Raw genomic sequence first — 12,500 nt, 5'->3', positions numbered from 1 at the left:
GTTCTGAGATATGGAAATGGGCGTGGGGTGTGAGGGGAAAATGCAGATATTCCTTTTGAATCTACAGAATGGAAGAAACAACAAACACTAGTGATATGGCTAGTAAGCCTTCGCAAACCCTGATTTCTGTAAACAAATATTTACGGCCAAGGAGAAAGTTATGAAGGTTATAAGAAGATACGGATAATTTTATATCGCTGTCATTTCACTCTAAGGACTATCTAACCATTATCGCTGTCATTTCACTCTAAGGACTATCTAACCATTACGTAACTTGCCAGATAATTAGCAATAAGAAAATGTAACTCTTAAAATTTTCTGGGATAAGTTTATACCTACAGTATAATCACAATATGTAAGGACATCTTACTTTTACCTTCAGGTAGAGTTAAATGTGCCAGAGTATGCTGCTGCGGTTGGCCCCAGTGTTGATGTGTTACGATCAAACCAGACTGGATACATCAACATAGTAAAATAGGTAGGAATATTAGCATGCACAAAGGAACATATGAAGAGAGAGAGAGAGAGAGAGAGAGAGGAGAGAGAGAGAGAGAGAGAGAGAGAGAGAGAGAGAGAGAGAGAGAAAGAGAGAGAGAGAGAGAGAGAGAGAGAGAGAGAGAGAGAGAGAGAGAGAGAGAGAGAGAGAGAGAGAGAGAGAGAGAGAGAGAGAGAGAGAGGTTTCTATACCTATGCGAACAAATCCAACATTATTGATGAAATAAAAATTCACATATAGATGAAATATATGAGAAAACGATGTTATTTGATCTCTCTATATTATCCTAACAGGAAAGGAGGGTAGGACTCCAGTTGACCTCCTTCTCGGAATGACCTCAGCCAATATCCTCGAACTATTCAACGAGGATGAAGTACAGCTTGGATTCGGCATGGATTACAGAGAACGAATTCTCAGAACGTTTGTCAAGAATAATTATCGTTTTCACTTGCAGGTGGGTAAAATGATATAAAAGAAGCAGTTACTTTCATTTGCAAGCAATGCGGTTTTCAATTTCAAGTGAGTGAAATATTGGAGTCTAAAGCTATTCATATCTAAATGATTAACATATCTATATGCTGGAATATAACGCATCAATATCAATTATATTTTAGGTAAAATTAGCTAGACAGAAAATGTTCTTGTGATACTTCATCATCCTCTTTTGACACACGAATTTCACAAAATAAATTGACTTTTGCATTAAAAAAATAATTTTGAAATTGATAGCTCCTATTGTTACCTACATTATATCGAGACATATATTAAAAATACACCCAATATTGCTCAAATATTATGAGGGTTTCTTATAACGTCCGACCGAGTTTGTAATATTGTTATAATATTCTTCATGTACAAAAGCCCATCACCGATATTAAAGAGTTATTATTGTCATTCATACTTTGTATAATTATGCATTTGTTTTAAGTACGGATTTTAATATTAGTTTTTGTAAGGCTTTTTATAGATAGTGTTAAATTTATTTCATAAATTATTGTAATTTACTAGATTTATTGTTTTTACTTGTTTTTTAATGTTATGACTATTCATATTACTTATGTAATTAAAGGATTTCAGTCTTGTGCTTAGGTCATTTATTTGCACTCGGCTTCTGTTTCTGATTCTATCAATAAAACACTTGGACATAGTTTCGCAAGAAACATCTCTAATGGTTGCATTTTTGTTTATGACAATTTGCTTATATTAGTGCTCCTCTTAAGATGATGAGCGAGGCTCTCTGAAATACCATGCATACTTAAATTGCTCAAATCACCTAAAATTGTAGAAAATACCTCAACAGACTATTTCACGCTCCATTATTGTTACACACACATAACACTTCTATATGTTAGTTATATATAATGTCTATCATTATTATGCATTGTTCAATGGGGCCCAAGACACTAGCCAGCCCCAGCTCCTCGCTCCCAGATGAGTGCGGACATGCCCTCAAAATTCAAATGATCAATTTTGACATATGGTGAACGCCCCAATCTGCGCCATGTTCTAATCTCCCACACTGTTAATCAAAGCGGAGCCATGAGTGATTCGTTATATATATGAAATTGAAATCTAAAAAAAAAAAAAAAAAAAAAACAGACAAAACATAAGATGAAATTAATTTCTTCCTCGTCGAAACGTTATTTACAAGCACTGTAGTTTAGAAGAAATAATTAATAGCGTTAGAAATTAGTATCGGCAAGCCCATGTTAAGGCAAGGACTCTTAGACTCATTTTTCGCCGGCTACATAGGTAAAAAAGAAGCCTTTACTGCAACAGTTATCTTAACCTCTGTACCCGTAGCCACAACCAGATTATATACATCGGTATCCTGGAAAGAATGGTCAATGTGGAAGTTCTAAGTACCAGTTAAAAAACTGATCAATTCACTAAAAACATGGGGCATTTAGGTTAAATTCAACTTTTTGAAGGTAGTTAAAAAACTTGAACCTTTTGAAAGGGTTGGGTATGATTTGACACCTATACCAAAAAAAAAAAAAAGAAAAAGAAAAAAAAAATCTACCTGCTCAGTGTATGTAATAGTCTATACTCAGTCGTGAAAATATAGAAATTGTAATGTACTAGTAGTCTAAGGGGTGAATATAGATGGGGAAGTCATTTGCGCTGTTGCATACACATTTCGTGTCCATAGGGGTGTGATTAATAGACTGATACTACAATCTGATTCAGGCCCCCTAACAAAAGTGTTTGTTTCTCACTCTTATATAGGCATAGGCATCAGCTAATTGAGCAAACCATATGATCATCTTCCATCATCATCTATAATGGGTTTGTGTACAGTGGACGAACCGGAGTTCACCATATCCCCGGAAACTTTACCCACAATAGAAGAAAATTTCCCTTGTATAAGTCTATAGGTAATCTCATATATGCATGAAGTTTATCTAATCACTTCTTCAAAATCACCTGGTCCATTTCCTAAATATGGTCTAAATATGTTTCAGTTAAAGGCTACATAAATTCTACATTATTTTGTCAATGAACTAGAGAGATGATAATAATATGGTTCCAGATATATTGACTTATCCATGCGGAGCTCATGCTTCTTTGTATGTCACCTATCAAATTGGCAACTTCAGTTTTGAACCCAGGTGGCTAATTAATATTTTTTTTTTTTTTTTTTTTTTTTAGCCTACTCTGACCTCGCCCAATTCACATACTCGAGCAGCTGGTTAACTCTTTGTCAATCGCTTTATGTTGCATATCGTGATGCACCGAGGACCTCGGCTCTTAATGTTGGCAAAATAGATGAATAAAAAAATAAATAAAACTTTCCTATCAAATCATCTTGATATTTGAGTTATAGCATATCTTTTGGATTGTTTTTTAAAACCTCATGATTTACGGCTAAATGGTGAGAATTACAATAATGCATGTCTAGATATGGAAAAGTTTGAGTTATTTGGCGAAAACAAAATTAAATAAAAACGCTACCTAAGCGGACACAAATACTCGCCAAAAATAGTATAAAAGATAAAAATAAGTATCAACACGTTTTTTTTATATATATTTTTTTCTTTGATCAAGAAAATCATACGTGAAGAAAATATACCTTTTTGAAAAAAATAAATATTTCCGAGAGCATAAACAGGTGCAATTTCTTATTTTTTAATTGTTTTTGAAAAATTAATTTGATGACGCCAGAGACGTTCATTGATCGTTTAAGGGGCTTTGGCTGTAACAACGTTAGAGACATCCATTAGTCACCCAAGAGTCATGTGATTTCTCTAATACACTCAAATCTTTTCAATTGGTAATCAAGTTCATATATGGAATCCTCTCTTTTCCGTTGTGTTGCTGCTGTAAGGCGGAGCAACACGACTTTCCACTTCTCAAACTCTTTCCATAACCTTTTCCCCTCGTCCTCAGATGCTGGGTGGGATCATTTCACCCCCTGGCTGCTAGAAGAGGTAGCTGTAGGGATTAAAGAAGTAGCAGAGGCAGGAACTTAACTCATAAATGTAATTCTTCTCTACACTGTGAGCCAAAATTAAGATCTCCAGCACTTGTTAACCACAGCGTACTATATTCTGGATTGGGGTTGTTATCTAATACTCATGTCAATGACATCCTAAACGCTAATACTTATTCTTACAGGTTAACAGCTTATCTGGAATTGTTCTCTTCTTTCCGGCTATCAATAATATTTTGTATTGTTATCATGACATTCCAATATGTATAGATGAGGGTTTGTGACCCTCATATCACGCTTATGTCCAATTGCCTGCTTATCACCATTTGGCAGGGTGGCATTTTTTGTTGCGATTTAATTACAATGACTGTATATCTGGGTTGCCAAACTAGGGAAAGACTATCACATCTGAATTTTGGTTGATGGGTTTCCTCATATCGCGTATTCATGAGTTAAGTAATGTGTATATCTCTTGCGGTTGCTGATGTACATCAGTATGGTGTCTGAGACACTCAAGAGGCCAATCTTTTATTTACATTTTGATTACTTCCTCAGGTAACTGTTGAATCTGTTATTTTTTCCAGCCGACATTATATTCTCTCAAGAAGGCTTTTGTTGACTGAAACCCATCTCTTGGATGTTAGTCGTCATATGGCATGATTGTCAACTGTAACTGGGACAGTTATCAAATAACGGACTTTTTATCGCCACTGTTGCCTGTGCCTATATTATCATATGAGTCTGAGATACGTTCGAGTACGATGGTATGGTTATTGTTGCTTGTTGTTAGTTCTGATTGCTTATAAATTCGTTGATAAGCCATGTCCACCTATGTTTTCTTCATCAACTACGCGGCCTTCGACAGCCCCTTTCAGCCTCGTCCTCCATAGAAACAACGTCTATAGCTCTCATCTTTTCTAGACATTTTACGCTTTTCTTGATCATTTTTAACGTATCTTGTTCTTATTTCACAATAGTTCTCACACCCCACTCACTGACACAATTCATATCCCTTGCTTAGGCCAGTAATTAGGTCTTAGTTTCTGTTTCTCCTTTTAGCAATGACAACTATGATATAGGGACACTAGATACGACCAGAGGAAGATTTTTCTAGTTAAGGAAAATCAATCGTCTGATACTATCACCCATTGTTAGATCATTTGCCCGCCACTCTCAGAAATGCGGGCCATGCTAAAAGTATTGAATTATTCCTCAATGAAAGATTTTTCATTCGAATTATGTTACGTACCAATAACATCAAAATAAGGATTCCATAAAATTTATATCCATAATATGTATTGGATTCACTGTCTAAGGGGCTTAGGCACATCTTACATTTGTATATGTAGAAATAGCAACTATTTACTATCAAATATATGCACTAGGTATATTTAATCTTGATTAAACATATGGAACCGGTATATAATCATCCTTTCCTTTTTATTTTTCATTATTTTATTTTTTTTTAGGAAAGAGGCTTTACATGATAATGAACAATAACTTCTCAAGGCTTTACGTACTTCGATGCATTTTAAACCCCAAAAGATTTGATGAATGATGTGTCTATCATTCACTTACGTAGTGACAAAATGCTCTATAAACAAAAACAAACTACCATACGAACGCTCTATCATAAAATATACTTCGGACGATAGTAACATATTCACTATGACACTAATGACTAATCTATTAATCAACTCTGTTAGACAGCTCAGTGTCAGGTTATTGTTGAGATAGTTTTCCAACAAAAATATGCCTTCAAAAGCCAGACACTCCAATGTGAAATGGTGCATAGGGGAAATATATATAAACATACACGCTCGCGTATTTTGAGTATAATAGTTAAAACGCAAGAATGCACAAAAAAACAATTAATAAAAGTCTAAGGATTTGGTTGACTCATTCATAAAGAGTTACAATCTATTTTACCGGAAGAATTCATTGCAGTTAAACATCGATTTTATTACGCCACAAATACAGGCAGTTTTATCCTGAAGCATATATTCCAGCAGAAAAGAGGCGCCGAAGCTTGCCGTCGTAACTTTGAACTTGTTTTTCTTGATTTTGTTTATTGCAGTTTTCTGCACGTGTGTTTTTCTCAGTAAACGTAGTAACTTTAAACGCCGAGGGTTAAATGTTTTTTTGCAGTTTTATATGTAAATTTAGATGTTTGTAACTCTCCAATAAATGGAGTTGGTAAAATATGGCTTTCATGAAGCAATATGTTTTCATCACAAATTTCCGTTAATTGAGAGAATCTTTTTCTCCATTATTTTTAAAGTTGAATTGCTTCGATAAAAAACAACTATAATATAGAATAACGAGCCGTGGATGTCTGCTGATAAGTCCCTTATTAGTGAGAGTGTAAGTTATTCACTATAGAAAATTTTCGACTAAAGATTTTTTTCTTTTACTCTACAGGAAATCATGCTAGCCATTACAGCTCAGTACACTGATTGGGCTAGTGCCGAACATCATCCAATTAATATCAGGGATTTAACGGGAGAGGCTCTTCACGATGCAAACATAGTCTCTCCTATTTCATTGCTTGCCAGTCAGCTCTACACAACTTCGAGAACAACGTATCTCTATGTTTTGGATCACAGAAGTGAGACCCACCATTCGGAGGTAAAGGTTGGTAAAAGATGTTGAGTTCCAATTAACATAAGTTCTAACGCTATATGTTGTTACTATGAAATTTAATCAACTAATGCAATACTTTTCGGGTAAGGGAGGGTGGGGTTATTTACCACATGTTAACTCCCTCGTTAATATCAGAAATATGTCAATGGAAATGTAAATTAATTTTCTGTGAATGTTTATATATATATATATATATATATATATATATATATATATATATATATGTACACATACATATATATATATATATATATATATATATATATATATATATATATATATATATATATATATATATATATATATATATATATATATATATGTATATATATGTACACACATATATATATATATATATATATATATATATATATATATATATATATATATATATATATATATATATATATATATATATATATATATATATATATATATATATACACACACACATATATATATATATATATTTATATATATATATATATACACACACATATATATATATATATATATATATATATATATATATATATATATCTGGAAATATATGTTTTACTTTTAGTAATACAAATAAAGCTAATCGTGTTGATTGCATGACCAACTCAATGGGCTTCGATAAATACTATGATTTTACATGGATATATTGGTTTTATATGTTCTACTTATATTCTACAGCAAAAAAATTTAGGGTCTACAGCAAATGAGCTGACATATGTTTTCGGAGGTCCCCTGGGGGCTTACGGTATTGCAGCATCTGGCACAAATTTCACGAAGACAGACATTGTTTTGAGTGAATCTATGATCTCTCTGTGGACCAACTTCATAAAGTTCGGGTAAGATATTTCTGTATGTTATTTCTCTATTTTTCATCATCAACTATATATTTTTCTTTGTATGGATGATTCACGACAATCATTATAATGTTATTACATATAACTAAAAATTACAACTAAGTAATCACTCCTTGCAATTTCTATACTTTAATATGCGGTTGATGTTGCAAAATATATGATTGTATTCATTTAATCAATATATCTTTATCTTTTTATGGAAATTTTTCTTAACTATATATACTTTTTTTACTCAGTATTCCGCAGTTAGATAAATTTTGTAAGGTTTTTAATAATCTCTCTCTCTCTCTCTCTCTCTCTCTCTCTCTCTCTCTCTCTCTCTCTCTCTCTCTCTCTCTCTCTCTCTCTCTCTCTCTCTAATATATATATATATATATATATATATATATATATATATATATATATATATATATATATATATATATATATATATATATACGTATATATATATATATATATATATATATATATATATATATATATATATATATATATATATATACATGTATATCCATATGAAATTAGAATTAGAACTGGCTCCTTGAGTAACTGACCAACATCAACACTCTATTCTAGTCATCCAAACGACCTGTCATCAGCAGAGATGTTTGGAAGTCACAGAGACAAGGCAAGATACCGAGCACCTGATTGGCCCCGGTTTGATCCCCTTCACAGAAAGTTTCTTGAATTAGGTGAGTCCCATTTAAGGATACCAGTTATCCATTCATTAGTTTTAAATGGAGTCCAAGACGTTCTCTAGATTTCTCTTAGATTTCTCTTTTTTCTGGATGTTCAATATACTATTTTTTTTTTTTTTCTGTTTTTTGTTACAAGATATTATGCTGTAATTTTATCAAATTATCCTAGGCGCTATATTCCTTATCATAACACAATAAAACAGCAAGATATTCATGTGAGACTGATTTCACTTTCGAGCCACCTAAACTTAAAATTGAAATTCAAAACTATTTTAAGTAATTATATAAAATATTGCATATATATATCAAACTAAAAACATTAGATAATTCCACTACAAATAACTCATATTGTACTGTGTAAAAGTAGTATTCTAAATATCTCCCAATCAGTGGTGAGTAATAACGTTACTTGTAAAATATTCGTTCTGAATTACAAATCTATATAGGCCAGCGATTAATCTTCACCCAACCTGAATGTCCTTCCGTTATAACACAAAATGAATCGGTGTGATACAAATTATGAACTATGCGAGACGCCATTGGGAAACAGCTTTTCTAAATTTTCTAACTTGTGTACATATCGTATATTACATTTTACATTTCTGAATGGACTGCTGCTAAAGCAATGTTATTTTGTTAACTCTTACTCCTTAAAAAGGAATAACATAATGATCCTTGAATTTAGCGTCCAAAGCAAGGAGCATCATTCCTCTACGAGCAATACCTAACTCGATCGCGGAGCCAGCTTTGTTATACTGAAAGTGGAACTGGACGGATGGTTGATATTTTATAAAAAAATTAGGTGTTGTAATGTGAGGGAAATTGAAATAATCTGTTCTATGATCTGTCTTAGGATTAATGAAACATTTGATATATATAGGCTATATATATAGGCTATATATATATATATATATATATATATATATATATATATATATATATATATATATATATATATATATATATATATATCCCCTTTGGATATAGATAAATAAATTGGAATAATTACACTGTTAGTCGCAATGTAAGGCATTTTTTTTTTTTCATAAAGTTTATAATTCAATACTCTACCTTCTAGGTAGATTATGTTTAAGTATAATCTCTCAATTGAAAGTTATGATAGCATCGTTGAGATTTTCTATTTTTTTTTATATTTGACCATCAATTACCACCTGAGACGTAAAAGGTAATTTGTTTTGATAATAAATACAAAAAAAAAGTATTTATTAGAAATAAAAAGTTCCAAATTGTAAAATATATTTGTTGCCAGTTTTAATTATGGTAGTCCTTTGTCACACAAGCAAGAAATTATTTTAAACAAACTTCCATTTCTTCTAGGAGCTAGTATTTCCTGTCCAGTTATAACAATATGCCATATTGAATATATCATAAGATAATATATAATGTATAAATATATATATATATATATATATATATATATATATATATATATATATATAAATATATATATTTATATATATATATATATATATATATGTATATATATACAGTATATATATATATATATATATATATATATATATATATATATATATATATATATATATATATATATATATATATGTATATATAAATATATATATATATATGTATATATATATATATATATATATATATATATATATATATATATATATATATATATATATATATATATATATATATATATATATACATATATATATATATATATATATATATATATATATATATATATATATATACTTGATATAGATGAAACACAAACAGTGACTCAACTCTTCGTACTCTTTACAATATTTTACTTTCAAATATCTGATTACAAATTTCTTTTACACCATTTGCTACCAATTATACAAAGACAATACAAGGAAAGAAAATAGTGAAAGGATAGATGACCGCTAGATATGGTTCTTTTACCTGAACTAAATCACAGGCACTATTTCTCGCTTTCTTAGCAACCAGAAATTTTTAACAACAGTGGGGTCATAGTCAAATACTCTTCTGTTGTTTATTGATCGATAAGCACAAAATATGAAATAAATCAGGCATCTATATAATCATATATCTATATACGAATATAATACGTTAATGATTTGAAATATTCTAAATTGGTATGGACATAATAAATCACACATATTTATAATTCATATATGAAAGATCTGTTTTAATGTTGTTACTGTTCTTTAAATGTTTTATTATTGCTTTTATGTTTTTGCTTATAGTTTATTTATCTCCTTGTTTGCTTTCCTCAATGGAATATTATTCCCTTTTAAAATCTTTGGGCTTGTAGTGTTTTGCTTTTCATACTTGTAATTATAATCTTGTGAATAATCCACGTTTTACAGGAAGCCGTGGGCGAGTTCGTGATCATTACCGTGCAGGAACAGTAGCACTATGGTCTTGGCTAGTACCTGGTCTTGAGAGAGTTGGCTCTCGATATGGCCCTGATCACTCTCTCAATACTCTCTCAAATCACATCCAGTTAGACACATCAGCATCAACAAATATGAATAACGTTTCAAGTAATCCAGAATCCCAACAAAATTCATCTGCCCCAGCTCCACCAACACAGGCATCTTCCCATCCAACAGTTGTTGTAAAGGCGAACAAAAGCCAGGTAACTGCATCACCAGAGTCTGCTGGGATGAAAAAAGACTTCCCTTACACTACTGCTCTAAGTGTTACAGTAGCCATCGCATGCTCATTGCTCATACTTAATATGCTGGTGCTCACTACAGTTTACTACCGGCATGATGCCAGCCGTCAAAACTTCAATAAAGGGACTCACGATGCCAGTAGTGACAGTGGTAATGATGTTCAGTTGCATGCAACGAGTGACCCCAATAAACCAATATATCAAACTGCACATTACGGTACACTAAGATCATCTGCAACTTTACGAAGTGATCTAGCAACATCTTTCGAAGGGGATCCTCAACATGAATGGCCTCCAGATTATGACAGTAGTTGCCAGAGTGCAGATGAGGACACACCTGTTGTCCCTGGTAGAAGGAATTCACACGACATTGTCAGAGGAAACATTCCTAAGCCCCCTCCCGGATCCGTAGAGAGGAGAACGTCCGCAGTGGTACTGAAGCAGCCCGTGGCTTCATACACATCTCCGATTGATGGACAACTTTCTCCAGCAAGTTATTCGCCTGATAATACATCAGACATGCAGGTATGAAAGTAAAATTAGCTTTCTCGCCAATTATTTCCTTCATTATGAGAAGGATGATCATCAGTGCTCATTAATATAGTGACTGTGTACTGTCGAGTATTATATAAGTATCTGATGGCCAGAGTGCTATCATAAGCTTCCATGGAACTATTAATTTTATTTTTAATAGGAAATATAGTATCACCATCAGCTTGTTGCAAGACTAAATCATGATATGACCAAAGTATCTATATGTATTGATATTATCATATGAGTACATGTTAAGCGAAATGTAGAAAAAAAAATGTTATGCTGAAATGCAGTTGCCCATTGTAAGCCTACACCTTACATGCAAAGAAAGTTCCCTACAGCTTACTATGTGAACAATTACCTTTCAAATGACAGTAAGATCATATATGAAAGTTTTTGAAAATTAAAAAAAAAAAAAAAAAACGTATAGACAACTGCTCATTGACTGGTTAACTGAAAAGTATGGTTTTAGTACAGAAATGATTGGTACTAATAAACAAAATCCATATAAAAGACGTAGTGATTAATTGATTGGTGTATGGCACTACAGTGGAATTTCATGTTGATATACTAGATGCTTTAACTCAACTGTGAATATATGTTTCTGTGAGTGTATTAACATGTCCGTGCTTTTGTAAGGAATTAATAAAAGAGATTTATATATGTCTATTTTGTTTTAATTTCAGATTTATTTGGTAAACTTAGATACATTCTTAACAATGGAAAATTATCTGCTGGAAGATGAACATTGAAGAATAAATTAACTTCCATTTGAAATATGTGTATGACGTGAGAAATAATATCTTATAAATCATCCCAAAAGGAGTAATACGCACACTTACACACACATAAACACACACACACACACACACACACACACACATATATATATATATATATATATATATATATATATATATATATATATATATATATATATATATATATATATACACACACACACACACATATATATATATATATATATACATTATATATGTATACAGTGTATATATATATATATATATATATATATATATATATATATATATATATATATATATATATATATATATATATATATATATATATATATATATATATATATATATATATATGTATATATATATATATATATATATATATATATGTATATATATATATATATATATATATATATATA

At 31.2% G+C, this 12,500-nt stretch overlaps 1 protein-coding gene across 1 annotated transcript in view; it reads left to right on the top strand.

Annotated features, from left to right (window-relative positions):
• The window catches only part of LOC137642309 (neuroligin-3-like), a 23,461-nt gene extending 11,541 nt beyond the window's left edge, over positions 1–11,920 (top strand). Inside the window, 7 exon segments of the mRNA XM_068374818.1 lie at positions 383–431; positions 434–478; positions 790–950; positions 6,351–6,557; positions 7,251–7,408; positions 8,003–8,118; positions 10,473–11,920. Of these exon segments, the coding sequence (XP_068230919.1) occupies positions 383–431; positions 434–478; positions 790–950; positions 6,351–6,557; positions 7,251–7,408; positions 8,003–8,118; positions 10,473–11,314 (1,578 nt within the window). The 3' untranslated portion in view covers positions 11,315–11,920.
• The last annotated feature ends 580 nt before the right edge of the window (positions 11,921–12,500 follow it).

The sequence above is a fragment of the Palaemon carinicauda genome, chromosome 1, assembly GCF_036898095.1.
Source record: "Palaemon carinicauda isolate YSFRI2023 chromosome 1, ASM3689809v2, whole genome shotgun sequence".
Taxonomy (NCBI): domain Eukaryota; kingdom Metazoa; phylum Arthropoda; class Malacostraca; order Decapoda; family Palaemonidae; genus Palaemon; species Palaemon carinicauda.
Note: the sequence above shows the minus strand (reverse complement) of the source record. Positions and strands in the feature narration are given on the sequence as shown.